General features: G+C 43.3%; 1 protein-coding gene across 1 annotated transcript in view; it reads left to right on the top strand.

The window, feature by feature from the left end:
• Positions 1-21805, top strand: part of TENM2 (teneurin transmembrane protein 2) — a 1752117-nt gene that overhangs the window by 272677 nt on the left and 1457635 nt on the right. The window contains exon 2 of the mRNA XM_060240624.1: positions 12515-12817. Coding sequence (XP_060096607.1) covers positions 12515-12817 — 303 coding nt within the window. The remainder of the gene's footprint in view (positions 1-12514; positions 12818-21805) is intronic.

Below are 21805 nucleotides of genomic sequence, written 5' to 3'. Positions count from 1 at the left end.
TGAGGTGGCTGATGCTCTCTCTTGCAAACAGCTGCAGAGGTTTCGTCTGCTCGCCCCAGATGCAGATCTTCTTCCTACAAGGATTCCCCTGGAGATTTGGATGATTGGCAGGTCAAGGCCATCAAAGCGATAAGTATCGCTATTGCTCCTAGCACTAGAAAATCATACACAAGGGCAGTGAGCCAGTTTGAGAAGTTTAGGAGCACCATAGCTTACAGCATGGAATGGCCTCTTCAAGTGGAACATTTATCCACTATTGCATATCATTGCAGCGCAGGGGCCTGGCAGTTCGATCCATTTGTGGCCGGTTGCCTGCTTTGGCTTTTGCCAGTAAAGCCATGGGGTTACAGGAACTAACTAGTGATTTCTGCATTCAGAAGATGCACGAAGGGTGGGTCAGAGAGGCCAGGGTTGGGTCGGATGCAAGGCAGCCAATTTCACCCGTAATTCTTAGGGGTTTACGGTCAGTCTGGGGCAAGGTGTGTCGGTCGGAGTATGAAACACTTCTCTTTCATGCTGCCTCCCTGGTGGCATTTTTTGGGAGCTCTCTGGGTGAGTGAGCTGGTAGCTCAGTCTAGAGGGGATGTTTCTGGAAGGGCATTATTGTCTTGAGACATTCGCATTGCTGATGGAGCGGCATATATCACAGTGCATCGTTCTAAGACTGACCAGTTGCAGTGGGGGAACACTATTAGTTTGGGCACCTCTTCCAAGGGGGAACTGTGTCCTGTAGCAGTTTTAACACACTGTCTAGCTGCCTGCGGTTCTGGGGCTGGTCTGTTGTTCCGGCATGGGGACAGTAATCCCCTGACAATGCATCAGTTTTGGTCTCTGACTGTCAAAGCTCTCGCCAGGTTTGGTCTGGTGGGGGGTTAAGTTTGGCACTCATTCTTTCTGCATGGGGCAGCTTCAATGGCGGCGGCTCTGGGGTACTCCCCACCATCCATTCAGAAGCTTGGTAGGTGGCGTTCCTCGGCCTATAAAGGCTATGTCTGCCTCTGGCGCTGCAGTAACTGGCATCAGGTTATTGAGGGTGCGGTTATTCATTGTTTTCTTCTTTTCTCAGGTGCTGTTGTCCATGGGGAGAGATGACGTGTCCTCATATGTGGGCATAGCTTTGTGTTCTGGGCTGCCCATAGGGCCAGGAGGACTTCGGCCAGGTCACAGCTGGGGCTCAGCAAGTGGGCTACCATAGAATGACGTGAACGGCAGGGTCTCCATTGGTTGGGCCTGTTGCCCTTGCTTTTTGAAAATGTTCATGTTTTGCCGTCACATGTTGTGGTGATACATTTGGGAGGAAACGATCTAGGCTTGCTGAAGGGTAAAGCCCTTGTGCTGCAGGCCAAGGATGACTTTCGAGTCATTAGGAGTCGTTGGCTTCAGGTTTTGATTGTGTGGTTGGCCATGATCCTGCGCCAGGTATGGCGTGGGGCATAGGATCCACAGGCGATCGAGAGAGCTTGCTGCAAAGCCAATTTAAAAATTAAAAAAGCCCTTGGGGGGGGGGGGTTGGGCCACTTTTGCCCTCATCCTGGGATCCATGCTGATTGCACGGATTTATACAGGATTGATGGCATCCATCTTTCCGATAAGGGAAATGACGCTTTTCTGGATGAGTTAAAACTTGGGCTTCGGGAAGTGCTAGGCGTTTAATGGGCGCAGGTGCCTAAGCAGAGGCTTGGCCTCACGGTGGCTGGTTTTTTTTGCCTAACTTCTGCTGTGGAGCTCGGTGAGCACCAATAGCACCCCAGTTTTGGGGCACGGGGTCTAGCTAAATCATTCCTGGCCCGTGCGGACTAGTTGAGTGATGAAGCGGACTGCCTCGAGTTTGCATGGATTGATCCGCCCTTTAGCTGTGCGGATGGGGGCTGGAACTTCAGGGCATAACCTTTGCTAGGCTGGCGGGGTATGAGCCATGCATTTTGGCTATACCTAGGGGCAGCGTGGCTCGCCCGTCATGCGGCAGGGGAGGGGTATTTCATCCCCTGGCCCTGCCGTGCTGCCTGTTATGTTTATAGCCTTTGTTGTTAATTTAATAATAAAGAAAGTGGCCCTTAGTTACCCAAAGCCTTGTGTCCGTCTCTTCCTTCCATCTGTGAGGGCAAAGTATTGAAACCTATCCCACAGTCATATGCTCTAATATCTTTTGAAAGAAGAATCTCCAGATGACTCATAGCATGAGCTTAAGCTAATCAGTTTTTTTTCCTGATTAGTTGATTGTGCATCTTTTAGATAAATGGTTTTTTCTCAGGCTTTTGTGCATTCCTGCATGTGACAATACATGATTGTGATTACGCATAGATAATTTGTGGGACATGGCAAATGTGTGGTAGTTTGTGAATGTTCTACTGTTAATACATCTATTCAGTGTGATGTAGGCCCCACCTCATATTTCTAGATCTCAGTCATTATATCATGAGGACTTGGCCAATAAGTGTCAGGGTGCAAGATTATGGAAATGCCATGGCTTGAACCTACCAGTTAAATACTGGATCAATTTCAAGGTATTGGTGGTGACCTTGAAAGCCCTTTGTGGCCTGAGATCAACATACCTAAGGAATCTCATCTCCCCATATGTGCACAGAGAGCCTTACACTTGGCAGATCATCACTTGCCGACAGCCCTGTAGCAAGGATTTTAAAAATTGGGGGGGGGGGCTTTAATTTTTGGGAGGCCCCAAGGGACTTCCCTCCCATGCTTCTACCAACTGCAACAACTGTTGTGGGCTGGTCCCTAGGCTTCCCAACCCCCCCGCCCTGGCGGGGGACTCCAGAATTTATAGCCTCCTCCCCTGGTCTCCAAAAGTCCAGAAGCGGGGGGAGGGGGGGAACTTCATGCCACTCTCCGGAGAGAGCCTGCCTGATTCCTTGCACCCACCGAAGGCTCGGCACTGGAGTCCAGTCCTCACCCAGGCATGCTAAGCAAGAGCCGAAAAAGAAGGGAAGGGAGGGTGTGTGTGTGTGTGTCCTGTCCTGTTAGTAAAGAAGATTTGTAGAGGTGGTTGGTGTGTAAATAAACATTCCTTCCAGGCACAGAGAGAGGGAGATCTAGCAAACATTTTCTCGTCACACAAACCTGCTCTATGCCTTCACTGCAGAACAGAAAGGCATGAGGTGTTCTTGATGAGATTTTGAATGATGCATGAACTGATAAACTGCCTTGCCCTCAACCTGTCAGCAGCAACTTCTGCAGAACTTTGCAGTAGAATACTTATTGAGAACTTTTGGGGTTGTTTTGCCTTTAAGAAGAAAAGCCTCTCTTCCAGAACAGGAAGTGCAGGCAAGGAGTAGTCTTCTGACGCTGTTTTGCTCTGCGACTAAGGTGCTTTCTAAAGCTTGATTTTAAATGATTTAAGGTATCGGTTTAGAGTGCTTAAGTTTTCGTTTTATGTGCTTCTCAGCCGGGCTGGGCTAAGCGCAGTCCCAGCCTTGTGTTCTTGTGGAGACTGTTTATTTTTTCATTGTCTTATCTGATTTATTGCCTCCTCTGCTTTTATTGCCTTTGGCTACCCCATGTTCAGCTTAACTTTGGTATATGCTGGCCCGGGTGTCTGGAACATTCTGAAGAAATTTGTCTTAATTTTTAAAACCTTGCTAAAACTTTGAACCCAGTGGCACCTTTAAGACCAACAAAGTTTAATTCAAGGTATATTTTTTCATATGCAAGCATATTTATTCAACTGATTTGCAGATTACAGAAGTCATTTTCACTTGAGAAAATGGGTGTTAAAACTAACCTATTTTTATTTGCTAGCATTGTTTTGCTGAGTTAATTATCCTGCTCTCCTTCCCCCCCCCCTTAAGATATAGCAGGTTTTTTATCACAACAAACACACCAAACAAACCAATCCTATAACGACTGGGGGGAGGGATTTTCCAGGTAAAGATCAGATAGTTTGACAGGAATTGTATTTTTTGTGAAAAGGAAGCAATATAGTTTATTGCATTATGAATATGTTGGTTCTAGATGACTTTTAAACATATTTTTGAGCAATGTTTCCTCTAAGCTGAGTTAGTGTGAGCTAGTTCAGTTTTTAGTCTCCAGCTCACACATTTTGGTCTTAGCTCAGGAAAAATGGCCCCACATGAAACTAATTTATGCAGGAGCTCATGACTTCAATGCCAATAGCTCACAAAGTAGATTTTTTGCTCACATGACCCCACAGCTTAGAGGGAACATTGCTTCTGAGTCTCAGGTGTTCTAAATGCAGTACTGCAGATATTGTTTTGATATTGTGTTCTTTTCTAATCCCACTAAATGAAAAGATGAATAACTGATACTTGAAAGTATTTCCTGGAATTATGGCATATCTCCAGATTACAAAGTCAATTTCTGCTGGAGAAAATGGATGCTTTGGAGGGTGGACTTTGGGAGCATTGTAATCCACTGAGTTCCGTGTCCTCCCCAGGCTCCACCTCCAAGTCTCCAGGAATACCCCAACCTGGAGCTGGCAACCCTACTCCTGCCTCTGGTCAGTGACAGGTCCTGGCAACCCTAGAGCTATTCTATTACATGATGGTAACCAGAGCTGCTTATTAGGATTTTTGGTAGGGGTGATATATGCAAACCTCCACTCCCAATTGCTAGACATAGAGGAGGACATAATATGCTCTAGTGTGCATATAAGAATTTTCTCTGGTGTGAATTATCTTAAGCTTCCAAATTGCCAAGTTCCTGAAGCATAAAGAGCTACAAATTCTTTTTTGTGGCAAAGAGAATGCAACTGAGAAATACCTGACCACAGAATTACCAGAGGTATGATAGAGCTACTTAGGCTTGTAATTGTGTTTGACCTGAGAAGACAGCAGTAACTAAGTCTTACTAGGTTGGGAATGGCTTCCACTGTTTAAGAGGGAAGCCCATATCTGTTTTGAATTAAGTGACATTATTTAGCAAGCTTTCATCCAAATTTGTCAATTAGAATCTTATCATTTGAATTGAGTCTAGCACTAAAGTCTTTAGAATCAGGTGTGCTGGAGTATCTAATAAAAGTTCTTCAATAAAAAATTCAGATTAATTACAGCACCTTGCTATATCTGATCATTTTTGCTGGGGAGGGATATATACATTTAGTATTAGAAGAGACCCCATTTTGAAGTGTAGGAGGATAGCCATTGCCCATGGGTTTGAATTTTTTAGATGGACACATTCAATTTAAGTGATGTAGAAATTAGGATTCCTAAACCCCCATGAAGGGTTTTAGAGGTGGGGTTTGATGCAGTGTGCTGGAAGTGATATAGAGGAGTGAAGTTCAGGAAGTGACATCACTTGACCTTTGACTTGGAAGTGATGTCACTTCCTTGCTCCTGGCTCCACCCCCAAAGTCCCCAGATATTTCTTAAATTGGACTTGGCAACCCTACTGGTCCCACTGACTAGAATGGATGCCTCCTGTGCCCCTCCCCCCAGCCACGGACTGGCACCTCTTGCAAAAGCACAGGCGTGACAGTTTTTGTGCAGTGGCTGGCACCCCACCCCGCCCTGCCGTTTTTCAAATAGTCCTTTGGTTTACAAAAGTAGGTTTATTTTTCTCTCTCTCCAATTTAAAGCGGGGGGCCTCAAAACGCCATAGGTTGTGCTCAAAATGAATGTAGAGTCTTACGACCATTCCTCTTAATCTCAATCAGTCTCATGTGAGAAAATAGTCCTGTGAAAGCAGCCAGTTCATTGCGACAAAACGACATTGGTATTATGCTGTAGGTTGTCCCATTTATAACTACACGTTCTAGGTTTCCTGTGATTTATTATAGTGATATTGTAAGGGGTATTATACGTAATAATATAGTTTAATCGCAGTTATGATGTTTCGTTTTCATTTTCTTTTATTATGAAATAAAAAGTAAGCGATGGTGTTTTTGTTAGAAAAATGTGTATTGATTTGACAGTGAAACTTTACTTATGTGGAACCTTCTTATTGTAATTGCTTCATGCAAAGGGGGCTATTTTTGGACCACAAAAGAATTCTCTTCCCACTTGATAGCAAAGTTATATTGTCTTTGTGACACCTTTATTGTCCGCATGTTAAGTACCTCCCAAAAAGCTATTCACCATGGCAGAGCTCCATGCTGAAGCAACGCTATAGAAGTTCTTTACCATGCATGATCACCTACGTGTGAGCAATATCCACATAATTGCTGTCAGGGAAATTATTTACTTTATTTGATTTGTTTCTAGTTGTTTTATCATGTAATTTTGAACCTGTTTTATAGATATCAAATTTAATTGACATTAGTGGAGTTTATTCACATTGATACCTCTTCTAAGCTCTCTTCTCTGCTATATTATATACTTCTGTACCTATCCCAGTTAGGTAGGTCACCTTTTATCAGCCGCTAAAATATCCTTTCAGCTTTGTATTAATTAAACCCTGAAGTCAGACTTATAAGGCAAACTTCGATAAACTTAGAACTATGCTGGGTAAAATCCCATGGTCAGAAATACTTAGGAAATAGGGGGTTCAGGAGGGGTGGGAGTTTCTTAAAAGCAAAATACTGAAAGTGCAATCACAGACGATTCCTATGAGAAGAAAAAATGGAAAAAGCCTAAAGAAGTCGAGGTGGCTCCATAAACAGCTCTCTAAAGACTTGAGAAATAAAAAAGACTCCTTTAGGAATGGGAAGGAGGGCTTTATAACCAAGGATGAATATAAACAAATTACCAGTGGTTGTAGAGAAAAAGTTAGGAAAGCTAAAGCTCAGTATCAGCTTAGGCTGGCCAAAGATGCTAAAAAAAGCAAAAAAAAAAAAAAAGAGTTCTTTTCTTATGTTCAGAGCAAAAAGAGCAAAGACGTGGTAGGCCCATTGCGAGGGCAGGAAAGTGAAATTGTAACGGGTAATGAAGAGAGGGCAGAGCTGCTCAATTCCTACTTTTCCTCAGTCTTCTGAGGGAAACGGTGCTCAACATGGTAAAAACAGAACATATAAGGAGGGTATGAAGTTCCAACCTAGGATCAGCATGGGGGTAGTACATAAACACCTAGTTTCTTTAAATGAAACTAAGTCCTCAGGGCCAGATGAATTGCATCCAAGGATTCTAAAAGAGCTTGCAGATATAATTTCTGAGCATCTGGCTAATTTTTGAGAATTCTTGGAGAACAGGAGAGGTGCTGGGAGATTGTAGGTGGGCGAATGTTGTCCCCATCTTCAAGAAGGGGAAAAAAGACGATCCAGATAACTACCGACCCATCAGCTTGATACCTATACCTGGAAAAGTTTTAGAACAAATCATCAAACAGTCGGTCTTGGAACATATAGAAAGAATGGATGTGATTACTAAGAGCCAACATGGGTTTCTCAAGAACAAGTCATGTCAAACTAACCTGATCTCTTTTTTTGAGAAAGTGACTACCTTGCTGGATCAGGGGAATGCTATAGACATCGTTTATCTTGATTTCAGTAAGCCTTTTGATAAGGTTCCACATACTATTCTTGTTGACAATTTGGCAAAATGCGATTTGGATCCTGTTACCGTTAGGTGGATCTGTAACTGGTTGACAGATCGCACCCAAAGAGTGCTTGTGAATGGTTCCTCATCCTCTTGGAGAGGAGTGAAAAGTGGAGTGCCTCAAGGATCTGTCTTAGGACCTGTTTTGTTCAACTTCTTTATAAATGATTTGTGTTACATTTTCAGGGTGCAGGCAGGCAGGAATCCAAAGCCAATCCAAGGTCAAAGTCCAGGAAGTCAAACAGGAGCAATGCAGAATCACAAACCAGAATCAGAAGTCAATGCCCAAAAGCCAAAAGGTCAGGGTGCCAAGGAAATCAAGCAGGTCAGGATCAGGCATCAGGAAGGAGCGTGGTTGCAAGCCAGAGAATAGACTTGCTGCTTCCATAAGGTTACCAGGTCCTGGGTGGGAGTTATATGGGAGTCTCAATCAGCCTGCTCCCTGGGTGGCAGTGACTCTGCTAGAAATCAGGGCTGAGAGATCTGAAGCATCGGCGTGCCTCATGTCTTCGCTCTGAAAGTTCTTTCTGGAGCCTGCTTTGAACTCTTGTGATGGGAGGAGGAGAGCTTGGAGAAGATTGATTGTCAACAGCTGACACTGGTGCCTGGAGAGTGATTGATGGGCCAGCTGCTGTTTGTTCACCTGAGGAACTGGCTGGCAACTCGTCCAGGTCTGTTAACCCTTCCAGCTCCTCCTCGTCAGGGCTCATGACAATTTGGATGAAGGAACAGAGGGAATGCTTATTCAATTTGCCGATGATACTAAATTGGGAGGAGTTGCAAACACAGTAGAAGACAGAAACAGGATACAGGATGACCTTGATAGGCTGGAAAACTGGGCTAAAACTAATAAAATGAATTTTAACAGGGATAAAAGTAAAGTTCTGCATTTTGGTAAGAAAAATCCCATACATAGTTATAGGATGGGGGAGACTTGTCTTAGCAGTAGTATGTGCAAAAAGGATCTAGGGGTCTTAGTGGATCATACGCTGAACATGAGTCAACAGTGTGATGCGGTGGCTAAAAAGGCAAATGCAATTTTGGGCTGTATCAACAGAAGTATAGTGTCCAGATCACATGATGTGATAGTATTACTTTACTCTGCTCTGGTAAGACCTCACCTGGAATATTGTGTTCAGTTTTGGGCACCACATTTTAAGAAGGATATAGACAAGCTGGAACGGGTCCAGAGGAGGACGACGAAGATGGTGCGGGGTCTGGAGACCAAGTCCTATGAGGAAAGGTTGAAGGAGCTGGGGATGTTTAACCTGGAGAGGAGGCGGCTGAGAGGTGATATGATCACCATCTTCAAGTACTTGAAGGGCTGTCAGATAGAGGACGGTGTAGAATTGTTTTCCGTGACCGCAGAAGGTAGGACCAGAACTAATGGGTTGAAATTAAATCAAAAGAGTTTCCATCTCAACATTAGGAAGAACTTCCTGACCGTTAGAGCAATTCCTCAGTGGAACAAGCTTCCTCGGGAGGTGTTGGGCTCTCCTTCCTTGGAGGTTTTTTTAAACAGAGGCTAGATGGCCATTTGACAGTGATGTAGATCCTGTGAATTTGGGGTAGGTATTTGTGGGTTTCCTGCGTTGCGCAGGAGGTTGGACTAGATGACCCCGGAGGTCCTTTCCAACTCTATGATTCTAAGTCTGAAGGAGATCCTCCAGTTGTATAATCTGTACTGAAGTATATTTAAACTGTTCTATGGATAGATCCAAGTGGGCAGCCATGTTGGTCTGAGGCAATAGAACAAAGCAGTAGACAAAGGGCACCTTTAAGACCAATTAAGTTTTATTCGGAATGTAAGCGTCGTATGCTTTAAGCAGACTTCATCAGACAAAACTGGAATGGCAAGCCATCTTTAACTACAGAGAAAGTGGGCAGTGAGTTGGTATGCAGAGTCATGGGAATGTTTTTAGCAGATTAAAAGAATCGCAGATCGGGGTCTGTGTTTGTTTGTTAACTGGGCTGGAACAACAGTGGCGGGTGATAAAAAGCAGACATGTCATAGGTGTGAAGTGCCATAAATCTGGGCGTCATTCTGGCTTTGTTAGTTGTGGGTTTAAACGGAGGGCATTAGTATCTCAAGAGGTTAGAACATCATTATAGTTTGCCATTAGAAAAAAAGAATACATTAAAGTATAGTGGAAGATGGGTTAGTATATGGGGAGGGACGGTGGCTCAGTGGTAGAGCATCTGCTTGGGAAGCAGAAGGTCCCAGGTTCAATCCCCGGCATCTCCAAAAAAGGGTCCAGGCAAATAGGTGTGAAAAACCTCAGCTTGAGACCCTGGAGAGCCGCTGCCAGTCTGAGAAGACAATACTGACTTTGATGGACCAAAGGTCTGATTCAGTATAAGGCAGCTTCATATGTTCATATGTAATAAGATAAACAGCCAATATCCCTATTTGAGTAGGTCAATACAAGAAACCAAAATGTTCCGACACACTGTTCTAAAAGAGAAATACATTCTAGTTTGCCATTAGAATAAACGAGTACCTTAAAATATAGCGAGAGGTGGGTTAGTATATGTAAGGAGATAAAAAGCCCATATCTCTTATGATTCTCCCCTTTTCCATTTTATCCCCGCAACAAATCTGTAAACTGGAAGAGGGTGACTGGCCCAGTGTTATCCAATGAACTTCCTCCGCAGATCAGTAAGATCTTATTCGGCTTTTATTTATTCATTTTTATTCACCATACTGGAGTTGCTGGCCATTTAAATCTAACAGCTGACAATCAGTTTGCCTGTCAGCTGTTAGGTTTAAATGGCCAGCAGGGGGGGGGGGGGCTAACCTTCCCTCCCTTCCCCAGCATGTCTCAGCCAAAATGAGTCTTCACAATTAATGAAGTCCTAAGGTAAGAAACATGTTATATTGTCCAGATACAGCTTCTGCTTGGGCTGAATTATTAAACAGCTAAATTACTTTGGTATGGTAACAGAGAGGAGGAAACAGTCGGGGGCTAGTTGAGACCTTTAATCACAGTATTGTGCTGCAAACAGTATTTCATTCAATTGCTCTGGATGATGTTATTCCAGTACAAAGGTTAAGTTCTTGCATAATGACTTCGATATACCAGATGATGGCATTTTTATTCAATGTGTGAATGTAATTACTTAAGGTTGGCAGCCTCCGGTTGGTCAGAAATAACCAGGGACAGGAGACAAGAAATCTTACACAGAACCAAAACACACACACTGCAGTCATTATATGAACAAACATATATATGAAAAACACAACAAACGTCAATATATAAAAGATATCAAGGGAACATTATGGTTGAACTCCGCCTGTCTACGAACGCTTGTCAGTTTCTGCCTGCAATTGGGAAAGTATGTGAAAGATTGGTCTTTGCATGAAAAAAAAGAAGATAGGAATTGCATATTGAAGTTCGTGGCGGAACATTGTTTATGTACTTTACCTATGGGCTGTTGTTTTTACTGTATACTCATGTTTGGAATAGTTTGAATTTTCCCTTGATAGCCTTTATATTTTGAAGTTTATGGTACTTTCATATTTATGGGGTATTTCCATACTTAATGTTTCTTCTTCATATAACAATTGGTGTGCGTGTTTTGATTCTGTAAAGCCTTCAGGTGAGGACTGGAGATCTCCCAGAATTACAACTGATCTCTAGGCCACAGTGATCTGTTCTCCTGCCCCCACCCCCATCCCTACACCAGTTTGGTGTAGTGGTTAAGTGTGCGGACTCTTATCTGGGAGAACCGGGTTTGATTCCCCACTCCTCCACTTGCACCTGCTGGAATGGCCTTGGGTCAGCCATAGCTCTGGCAGAGGTTGTCCTTGAAAGGGCAGCTGCTGCAAGAGCTCTCTCCAGCCCCACCCACCTCACAGGGTGTCTGTTGTGGGGGAGGAAGGTAAAGGAGATTGTGAGCCGCTCTGTGACTCTTCTGAGTGGAGGGCGGGATATAAATCCAATATCTTCTTCTACCTCACAGGGTGTCTATTGTGGGGGAGGAAGGTAAAGGAGATTGTGAGCTGCTCTGAGACTCTTCGTAGTGGAGGGCGGGATATAAATCCAATATCTTCATCTACCTCACAGGGTGTCTGTTGTGGGGGAGGAAGGGAAAGGAGATTGTGAGCCTCTCTGAGACTCTTCAGAGTGGAGGGCGGGATATAAATCCAATATCATCTTCTTCTTCTTCAAGAATTTCCCTATCCAAAGCTGACAATATTACTCTCATGAGTTGCTTCTGTAACTGCAACATCACAAATTTCTATTGCAATGCAGCAACTACATAGGATTAGACGATAAGTTATGGATAAAATTGGTATCAAAGTCGCTGCCCATTTCTCTGATCACAGCACTTGGAGGTTCATCTCAGGAATTCACTCATGTAAAACTGATATATCTAACTTGGATATCCAGTTCAGCTATTTAAACTAGTTTCCAAAATTCTGTGATTGCTCATGCAGGTCTAAGTTTCCAAAATAAAAAAGAGGGTTAGTGGAAGAAGGATAATAAGGAGCCAGAGCTTGGAATATTAAGGGAGGATTTGATAGTTTTTTTTTTCTAGAACTCCCTTCCATTGCATGTAAAATATTACAAATGAATCTTAATGCTTTGTCCTTAAAGCTTCCTTATGTGCTGGCTGCACTCTCATCTCTGCATTTCATGTGATGATCTGCATTCCAGACCCTCCCGCAGCTAAGAGAAATAATTAAGACTGTTTCCAATCTGTTCTTCTTTGTGCCCCTGCAGAACATGTAATAATGTCAGAGTGTCAAAGAATTGTCATGTTGTTAACACTGTGCATGCATAAATGAAACAATTTCAGTAGTTTGATTTATCATCTTTTTTTTTTAAACTCTTCAATGAAAGCACAGTTTAAATCAAACATAATTTGAGCAGTTAAATCAATTTCTTTTCATTTGTTTCTACTAAGGTCAATTATTCATTTACATTTGAGAGGAATTTATGGTGTCAAAATGTTGTGTTTTCATCTGTTTACTTCACTGTTTCATGCAAACATATGAAAACCTTCACTGCAAAACCTAACAGAATCTCACCACTTCATCCGTATCCTTTTTTTACAATGTTTTATAGGTGGTACAGTGAACAGTTGGAGCCAATCAGCTTTGCTTCGCTGGGGAAAAGGCTACTTTTCTCCCAGACACAGAATTATGGACATAAAAGATCGAAGGCACCGCTCACTGACAAGAGGCCGGTGTGGGAAGGAATGCCGCTATACAAGTTCTTCTCTGGACAGTGAGGATTGCAGAGTGCCAACTCAGAAGTCCTATAGTTCAAGTGAGACACTGAAAGCTTATGATCATGACACCAGAATGCACTATGGGAATCGAGTTACTGACCTAGTTCACCGAGAGTCTGATGAGTTTTCAAGACAAGGTATGTTTAGAACATCTGTTTTTTTTTGTCCCAGCGATCTCCATCACAGAAAAATAGTTACGTGTTCATGTATCTGCTCTAGATTTATATTGAAATATGTGTATAGTTGTGGTTTGACACACAGTATGAAATTTCGTTTCTGTTGTTATGCTAGATTCTGAATGTTTTGATATAACGTGTACTTTCCGAACCCCCTTCTTAATAGAAAAGAATTAGTAATCCTTAGCATTAACCAGCTGTCATATTTTCATAGTTCAGACTATGCCCAAATATTATATCCTTGTATTATGTGGTGAAGGTTCATTACAGGTATAATAAAGACATTTTCACTGCTTATTTCTTTGTTGGACTAGCTGCACTGCTAAGATGAGTAAAACATTGTGATTAGCATATAGTAATAATCACTTATGAGGTACTTTGTAATTTCTCCCCTATTTCAACTGAAGCGTAATTGAAAAATAGAGATTATACGTTTTCCTTTGACATCATTTTGTCACTGCAGTTGCCTTGAATTTAATTTAATTTTTAAAATTGAGGAAGGAGATCCATTTAATTACTTTCATTTTTAGTTGTAATTTGTTAGTTCCTCATGGAGATTTGGAAATTTCTATTAATATTTAGATTGCCATTATTCTCTTTACATTAATTTATTAATAAAAACCTTTTTTTTTTCTTGCTATAACAAATACAGATGAGACAACTTTCCAATTGGTTTACTTTACTTAGCTTACCATTCCAATTTTTAATTTATTTTATTTCATTCATACCTCATCTTTCTGTGCAATTGGGAACTTTTTGTTTATGTTGTCCTTTCAGTTTATTTAAGCAAAGCGGTGATGTCACTTTTCTGGCACATTCCAGAAGTGAGGCCATGAGGTCACCAGCCACTTAAGGTTGCTCTTGTATTCGGTCAAAAACTCTATGGTAGAAGCCATTTTGCATCTCTGTGTTACTGGCGACATCATTACATTGCTTCCCATGTGTGCCAGAAGTGACATCACTGCATTGCTGGTGATGTGAGTTCTTTGTTGCCAGTAAGTCCTTCACTGGTCAGCTGATCAGCACCAGGGGAGGTACCCTTGAATGGGGGATGCCTCACTCCTGGTGGGAGCTTGGAAAGCCTAGGTTAGATCCAACCCTATGGATGTTGAAAACATTTATTTTGATTTGGTTGGTTTGTGTTATGACATTACTCCAAGGAACCCAGAATGGCTTTATCCTCACATCACCTCTGTGGGATTGGTTAGACTGTAAGTTAGCTATTTGACCATTATCCTTATATCTGAACAGGGGGTTGAACCTGGATTTCCCACATTCAACAGAACACACTATATCTCAGTAGTTTGTACAGTGTTTCCATTATAATTGTTGAGAGGAACTGTTGCCACAAGTGTACATAATTTCTTCTATGTTTGAATAGCTATAAAACTGCATTAATCAGTGCTGGGTTTTGTTTGGTTCATATTTTTCTGTCATTAGCCAGTTTTCTTATTCATCCATGAAATAGTGTAGCTTTGTTTGCCTCAGCTCACCATGTGAAATATATATCACTTTGCTAGTTCATATATCTTAGTTGATGTTTTCCCATAGTTCTACTATAATGTTTTTTACATATTTTCTGACTTCTTATTTCTGCGGCTAATCATTTACATTCCCTTTACAAATGTCTTGAATATTTATTCCCTCTTTAAACAATACCTGTAGTAATTTTCTTCATATAATTCCATTTTAATAACAATTGCCTTGTGTTCCTTGTGTTACTGAGGGAAAAAAACGTTATACTTCTCCAAATTTGGTAGGTATGCTCAATTAACCTCATGATATACCACCTTTAGTGTTATGCTGTGCACCTTTTTACATACTCTGTATGTGTAGACTGGCACAGTCCAGGTAGAATCATGAACTGGCTTTTGTCATTATACGAAACGTCCTGGAGAGCCTCAGGCTTCAAGCGTTGCTCCCCCCCTCTTTTCTCATCTTTGATTTTGAAATGCAACAATTTTGTAGCAAACCATAGAACAGGGGTGACCAAACTTGCTTAACGTAAGAGCCACATAGAATAAATGTCAGATGTTTGAGTGTCGGAAGGAAGGAAGGAAATAGATGGGGAGAAGAGGTGGAAAGAAAGCAACTTCAACTATAAATGCATTCTTCAAGCTGCCAGCTGGCTTGGCTTGGAGAAGTGATTTAAAGGGACAAATGTCTTCTCCAAGCCAGCTGATGGGGCAGTGGGGGCTTCAAGAGCCACACCATATGTGTGAAAGGGTCACATGCGACTTCCGAGCTGCAGTTTGGCCACCCCTGCAATAGAATAACATTCGAGTACAGTAGAAGAAGAAGAAGAAGATGATGATGATGATGATGATGATGATGATATTGGATTTATATCCCACCCTCCACTCCGAAGAGTCTCAGAGCGGCTCACAATCTCCTTACCTTCCTCCCCCACAACAGACACCCTGTGAGGTAGATGAAGATATTGGATTTATATCCCGCCCTCCACTCCGAAGAGTCTCAGAGCGGCTCACAATCTCCTTACCTTCCTCCCCCACAACAGACACCCTGTGAGGTAGATGAAGATATTGGATTTATATCCCGCCCTCCACTCCGAAGAGTCTCAGAGCGGCTCACAATCTCCTTTACCTTCCTTCCCCACAACAGACACTCCGTGAGGTAGATGAAGATATTGGATTTATATCCCGCCGTCCACTCTGAAGAGTCTCAGAGCAGCTCACAATCTCCTTTCCCTTCCTCCCCCACAACAGACACCCTGTGAGGTAGATGATGATATTGGATTTATATCCCGCCCTCCACTCCGAAGCGTCTCAGAACGGCTCACAATCTCCTTTCCCTTCCTCCCCCACGACAGACACCCTGTGAGGTGGGTGGGGCTGGAGAGGGCTCTCCCAGCAGCTGCCCTTTCAAGGACAACCCCTGCCAGAGCTATGGCTGACCCAAGGCCATGCTAGCAGGTGCAAGTGGAGGAGTGGGGAATCAAACCCGGTTCTCCCAGATAAGAGTCCGCACACCTAACCACTACACAAACTGGCAGTAGTACTTTTAAGTTTTATTCAAGGTATAAACTTTTGTGCACATAAAAGTTTATACCTGAAGAAGTGTGCATGCACACAAAAGCTTATATCTATATATATAAAAACAAGAGTCCTGACAGATCGTCAACACCCAGCCCAAACTCCTGGACCTAGAAACCCAAAATCCAGGAAGTAAAGTAAAGTAAGTAAAGTAAATGTTATTCTTATATCCCACCCTCCCCCGCCAGAAGGCGGGCTCAGGGCGGCTCACAGACATGACAAGCCATGATTTGGTTAAAACAGATAACAATAATTTAAAATATGGTTCAATTACATAAATTAATTAACGTTTAAAAATATAAAATATAAAAATATAAAAATAGATAGAAATAGGTGCTATACTTCTATCAGTCACAAATTACACATTGTCATACATCAGTTTCAGTTATACATAAGGTGGCTAAAGTTACAATAATTAATCAATTTGGTCTGGTCCTGATTTGAATGCGAGCTGAAAAAGAGAGGTTTTGCAAGCCCTGCGGAACTGGTTCAAGTCCCGCAGGGCTCGCGCCATCTCTGGAAGTTGGTTCCACCAACGAGGGGCCATTAGTGAAAAGGCTTGCTCCCGGGTTATCTTCAGTCTGGCCTCTCTTGGCCCAGGGATTTGTAGGAGGTTTTGGGAGCTGGATCTTAGTGCTCTCTGGGGAATATATGGGGAGAGGCGGTCCCTGAGGTAGGCAGGTCCTCGGATATATAGGGCTTTAAAGGTAATAACCAGCACCTTATAACGAACATGGTAGACGACCGGCAGCCAATGCAGATCCCGCAGCACAGGCCGCACGTGTTCCCGTCTAGGTAGTCCCACCAGCAGCCTGGCCACCGCATTCTGCACTACCTGAAGTCTCCGTGTTCAACACAAGGGCAGCCCCATGTAGAGGGCATTGCAGTAGTCTAATCTTGAGGTGACCGTTGCGTGGATCACAGTTGCTAGGTCGTCGCGTTCCAAGAAGGGAGCTAACTGCCTCGCCCTCTTGAGATGGAAGAAGGCGGATCTTGCGGTGGCAGCTATCTGGGCCTCCATTGATAGCGAGGATTCCAGTAGCACCCCCAAGCTCTTGACCCTGCGCACTGGTATCAGTGGCGCACCGTCAAAAGCCGGCAGAATGATCTCCCCTCCTGGTCCGTCTCGGCCCACGCAAAGGACCTCAGTCTTCGTTGGGTTCAACTTCAGCCCACTCAGCCTGAGCCAGCCAGCCACGGCCTGTAGCGCCCGGTCCAAATTTATAGGGACATCGCCAGTCCGGCCTTCCATCAATAGAGAGAGCTGGGTATCATCAGCGTACTGATGACAGCCGAGCCCATACCTCCGTGCAATCTGGGCAAGGGGGCGCATAAAGATATTAAACAATATCGGGGAGAGAACTGCCCCCTGAGGCACCCCACAATGAAGAGGGTATCTCTGAGACAGCTTCCCCCCAACTGCCACCCTTTGATGTCATGGAAGTGCATTCCTTCCATGACATCAATGCCCACTAAGAAGGAATTTTTAGACATTCGACCCCTAAGTGCGTGAAAACGGGTAAAATGTGTAAAACGAGTAAAAAGCTTTGCTGTGTGCTCTAGCAGCCTGCTTCCTGCTTCCATACCATACCATAGACCTTTATTGGCATTAATACAAGAATACAGTATACTTTAAAACCAACAGTGACACTATAATAAAACCTTAGAAAAACCAGCAAAAGTTAAATGACATAAAATAGCAGTAGGCTATGCATGAGTAAAAGCCTCTCTGATTTGGATCGCAACCTGTAAAAAGCAAGCAACGTGAGTAGTGACAAAGTTGTGTTTCCCGTGGAGTAAAAAACGAACCTTGGCATTGTCAGAAAGGCCTTGATGGTCAGAAAGCAGTGCATCTAGGTATCTTGCTCGTGGACTGCTATAGAAAGGGCAGTCCAGAAGAACATGAGGGACCGTTTCGATGACTCCTTGACTACAAGGGCATCGTCTAAGATTGCGGGGGATTCTGTGGTATCTTCCGAAAAGGATGGCCGATGGTAATGCGTTAAATCTAGCCAGCATGAATGCTCTTCTTTGGTGAGGATCAGTTAAAAACAGGAAATAGGGAGCTAAAAGCCCAGGAATCTGCCTGCTTCCACACATCCTTCTCTGACTGGTCAGGTGTGGAGCTCTGTGTTCTGAGGTGGCTTTCAGTTAAAGGAGACTGCAGATAGTTGAAGCACCCCCCTCTCTCTGATTGCTCAGCTTTGCAGCTCTGTGTTCTGAGGGGGGGGGGGATCAGTTAATGGAGACTGCACAGTTGAACAAGTGTCCTCACTGACTCATCAATGCCCAACCCTAATCCTTCGACCTTTGTAATAACATCGCTACTGCTGCTTAGAAGAACATAGGGTTGCCAACTCCATGTTGAAAAATTCTTGGAGATCTGAAGGGTGGAGCGTGGAGAGGGTAGGGTTTGAGGAGGGGCGGGGCCTCAGACAGATACAAAGCTATAGACTGCACCCTCCAAACCAGCCGCTTCCTACGGGGGAACCATTGTTGCTGCCCTCCAGGTGAGGGCTGGAGATCACTCAGAATTGCAGCTGCTCTCCAGATGACAAAGATCAGCTCCTTTGGAGAAAATGGCTGCTTTGCAGACTGGACTCTGTCAGCGTTTTCACACTCACCTTCAGCCGGCGCGACCCCCCTCTTCACCGCGCGGGATCTGCGCGGATTTCGCACTAAATGCCGCGGAAGAGCCGGAAACTCCCGGCGCAAAAGCCGCTCAAACGTAAACCGCCCCAAAGCAGTTTCCGTTTGCGCGGCTTTTGCGACGGGAGTTTCCGGCTCTTCCGGCTGCTCCGCGGCATTTAGTGCGAAATCCGTGCAGATCCTGCACGGTGAAGAGGGGGGTCGCGCCGGCTGAAGGTGAGTGTGAAAACGCCCTGTGTCATTATACCCTGCTGAGGTTGATTTCCTCTTGCTTTCGGTCCACTCTGTGAGTTCAGACCACTCTCAAACTTTCAGCCTAACCTACCTTACAGGGTTGTTGCGCAGACCAAAAGGGGAAGTCAGCTCTGAACCAGAAAAGGCATTTTTCATAGCAGTCAGTATGGCAATTGAGTTTCTACATCGTTCAAAAACAAAACACACTTCCTACCTAAAACAAACTAAAAATGTAAAAGTCGTTAAATACCATAATGAAGCATTGGTTTCCAGCTAGTCTCGAATAAAACTTTATTGGTCTTAAAGATTCCACTGGGCTTGAACTTTCTTCTACTGCTTCAGACCAACATGGCTGCCCAACATTGCAGCAAACCATAGTTTGCCTTTTTGTCTGAATTACAGACTCATTCTCATACTTCTCGGTGCATAAACAATTTTATTAGCAACATATGGTAGTAGAACTATATCTACAACTTATAAAAGGCTTAAGATAAAAAAAAAACATAATTCTACCCCACATCTTACTTTTCTCCCACCCCTCCCCCCAATACTTGACCCCCGCCAGTGTTATTTTTTTTTTGAAAAAAAAAAAACAGATATTAAAGGTACCTTTAACTATCAAGAAAAAACAAAAATTGATAAAGAAAAAGATCCCCCCTTCAAAAGTTATATTCTTGTCTTAAATGTCTTAATCATCAAAAATTGTCCAATATCCTTTTATTTTCCACTCTTTTTCTACATATCTTCTGAATTTCTTCCACTCCCGATTAAAAAGTTCTAAATCGCAGTCTCTTAGTTTTCTTGTTAATTTGTCCATTTCACTCCATTTTTCTGGTATTTTTTCTTGCTTCCACAGGTGCGCATACAATGTCCTAGCAGCTGAGAGCAAGTACCATATTAAAGTTCTATCTTCTTTTGGAAATTTTTCCATTTGTAATCCCACATTCTCATACTTCTCTAAACCAAAATGAACCATGGTCATTCACATAGAATTATAAGGGCTGATCTTTATAGAATATGTTTAATTTCCTAATTGTATATGAGAAGAGGAGGAAGGGGGTGGTACGAGCAAACCCAGGTACCCAAGGCTCCATCAGGTAACAACTAACTGTGACTTGTGATCCATGCTGTTAGTCTCAGCCTTTTTTGTTTGTTAGTTTGTTTCCCTTTTACTAATTACAGTGTTCTGGACAGTATACAGAAATTAAATATGACATCGATGCTTTTCAGCTACCAGCATTGTGTCAAGTCGACGGATTCAAGAATGAGTCAAAGACTACATTTATTGATAACCGGTACTCTGGCGCAAGCCTCTAGCTTGCTAAGAATGAAACCAATACATTGATACATGGGTTTTAAGATACACTTCAAAGACATTCCTATGGTGGGGGGTTCAAAGGGGAAACATTCACACATAACTACAAGATACTTTCTCAGGCAGTTATCTAGCCAGTTGTCCTTGCATTATCATGCAAGGCTTCCTCCCACCTCAGGCCCTGAGAAGGCACCGACTGTTTCTTTCACACCAGTTGCAAATCATAAAAGGGAAAAGGGGGGAAGGGAACAACTGAGAGTAATACATTAGCAGCAGTGGATCCATGATGATTTTAACCAAGCCTGATACAACAGGCTGAGACCCCCTCAGTCTTTATACAGAATCAGTCGATCTTGACGCATTGCACAATAATGACAGTAGTTGCCACACATTTTCTTTTATATTTCTTAGTATATGCATACGGCTGCACCCAAAATTGTAAAATGGAGGAAAAACGGGACCAACATTCTATATGTCATATATCCAGAATTTTTAGTACTCAGTGCAGATTTTTTGTGTTGACTGGTTAGTAAAGGGTTTTGTTTCGTTTTTAACAAGAGAACGTGGAACGTGGAAAAGTAGGCAGTGAAAGAAAGTACACAATCGATAATGAAATTGTACCCTGCCTCCACCTTTGTAAGAAGAAATGTTATTTTGTGCAGAGTTCATTGAATCTGATGGTGTGTTACTAAGGAAAAAATGAAGCATGGGGAATTCTTGAGGCTCCAACCACTTTTTAAAGCACTGTCTCAATTATAACCTCCATATTAACCAAACATTTAAGAACAGCATCAAATTATTTAATCCTCTGGAGATATCCACCTGCTTTGGAACTTTGTATAAGCAGAAACTCTTCTCTTGTCTTACATAGTTTGCTTCTGTAAAAAAAAAAATATTGCTTCATTTGAGTTGACTTTATTTTTTTTTTCAATGTTAGTAAGAGCTAATAATTGCTAGGTTGCCTCACATGCATGTTGTAATGGAGGGAAAACAAAAAGAAACCTGGCTACAATGGCTCCTCAGGAGGAAACAGCTGGTTTGGAGGGTGGCCTTGTATCTGTGAGGCCCCACCCTTCCTCACACCCAACCCTCTCCAGGCTCCACCTCTCAAATCTCCAGGAATTTCCCAACCTGGAGTTGGCAACCCTACCTCCTCAGCCAACCATCCTGGGATAAGGCTGAGAGGAGGAGGGAGGCAGGGAATGGCAGGAAAAACAGAAAAGCTGGGACAGCTCCCCGGCTATTTTGGCTGCCTTCGGAGTCTGCCTGTATTGGCAGGCCATCTGTGTGTGCTGTTGATAGGATGGCAGAGGTCTGTTGCTGGTCTGAAAAGACTGTGAAAGACAGAAATAGCAGACAGATTCCGTAGTAGCAGTCACTCTGCCGTCAGGCTTCTGTTTTCCCCGGCTCAACCAGTCAGTTCCCCACCAGCTGCTGTGTAGCCCCAGTTTGACCCGCATCTCTCTCCGATTTCTCTTGCGTTTTCCTGATCTCTAAAAAAACAAGATTCCATGTCTTCCTTATCTCTCAAAAACAAGATCAGGAAGATGCAGGAAAAAGCGGACAGAAACATGGGTCGAAATGCAGCCGCACAGCAACTGGTGGGGAATCGATCGGTTGAGCGGGAGAAAGCAGAAGCCAAAGGGCCGAGCGATTGCTGCTGTGGAATCCGTTGCAGTCACTGTGAAGGAGCTAACA

This window comes from Heteronotia binoei, chromosome 5 (genome assembly GCF_032191835.1).
Source record: "Heteronotia binoei isolate CCM8104 ecotype False Entrance Well chromosome 5, APGP_CSIRO_Hbin_v1, whole genome shotgun sequence".
Classification (NCBI taxonomy): Eukaryota; Metazoa; Chordata; class Lepidosauria; order Squamata; family Gekkonidae; genus Heteronotia; species Heteronotia binoei.
Note: the sequence above shows the minus strand (reverse complement) of the source record. Positions and strands in the feature narration are given on the sequence as shown.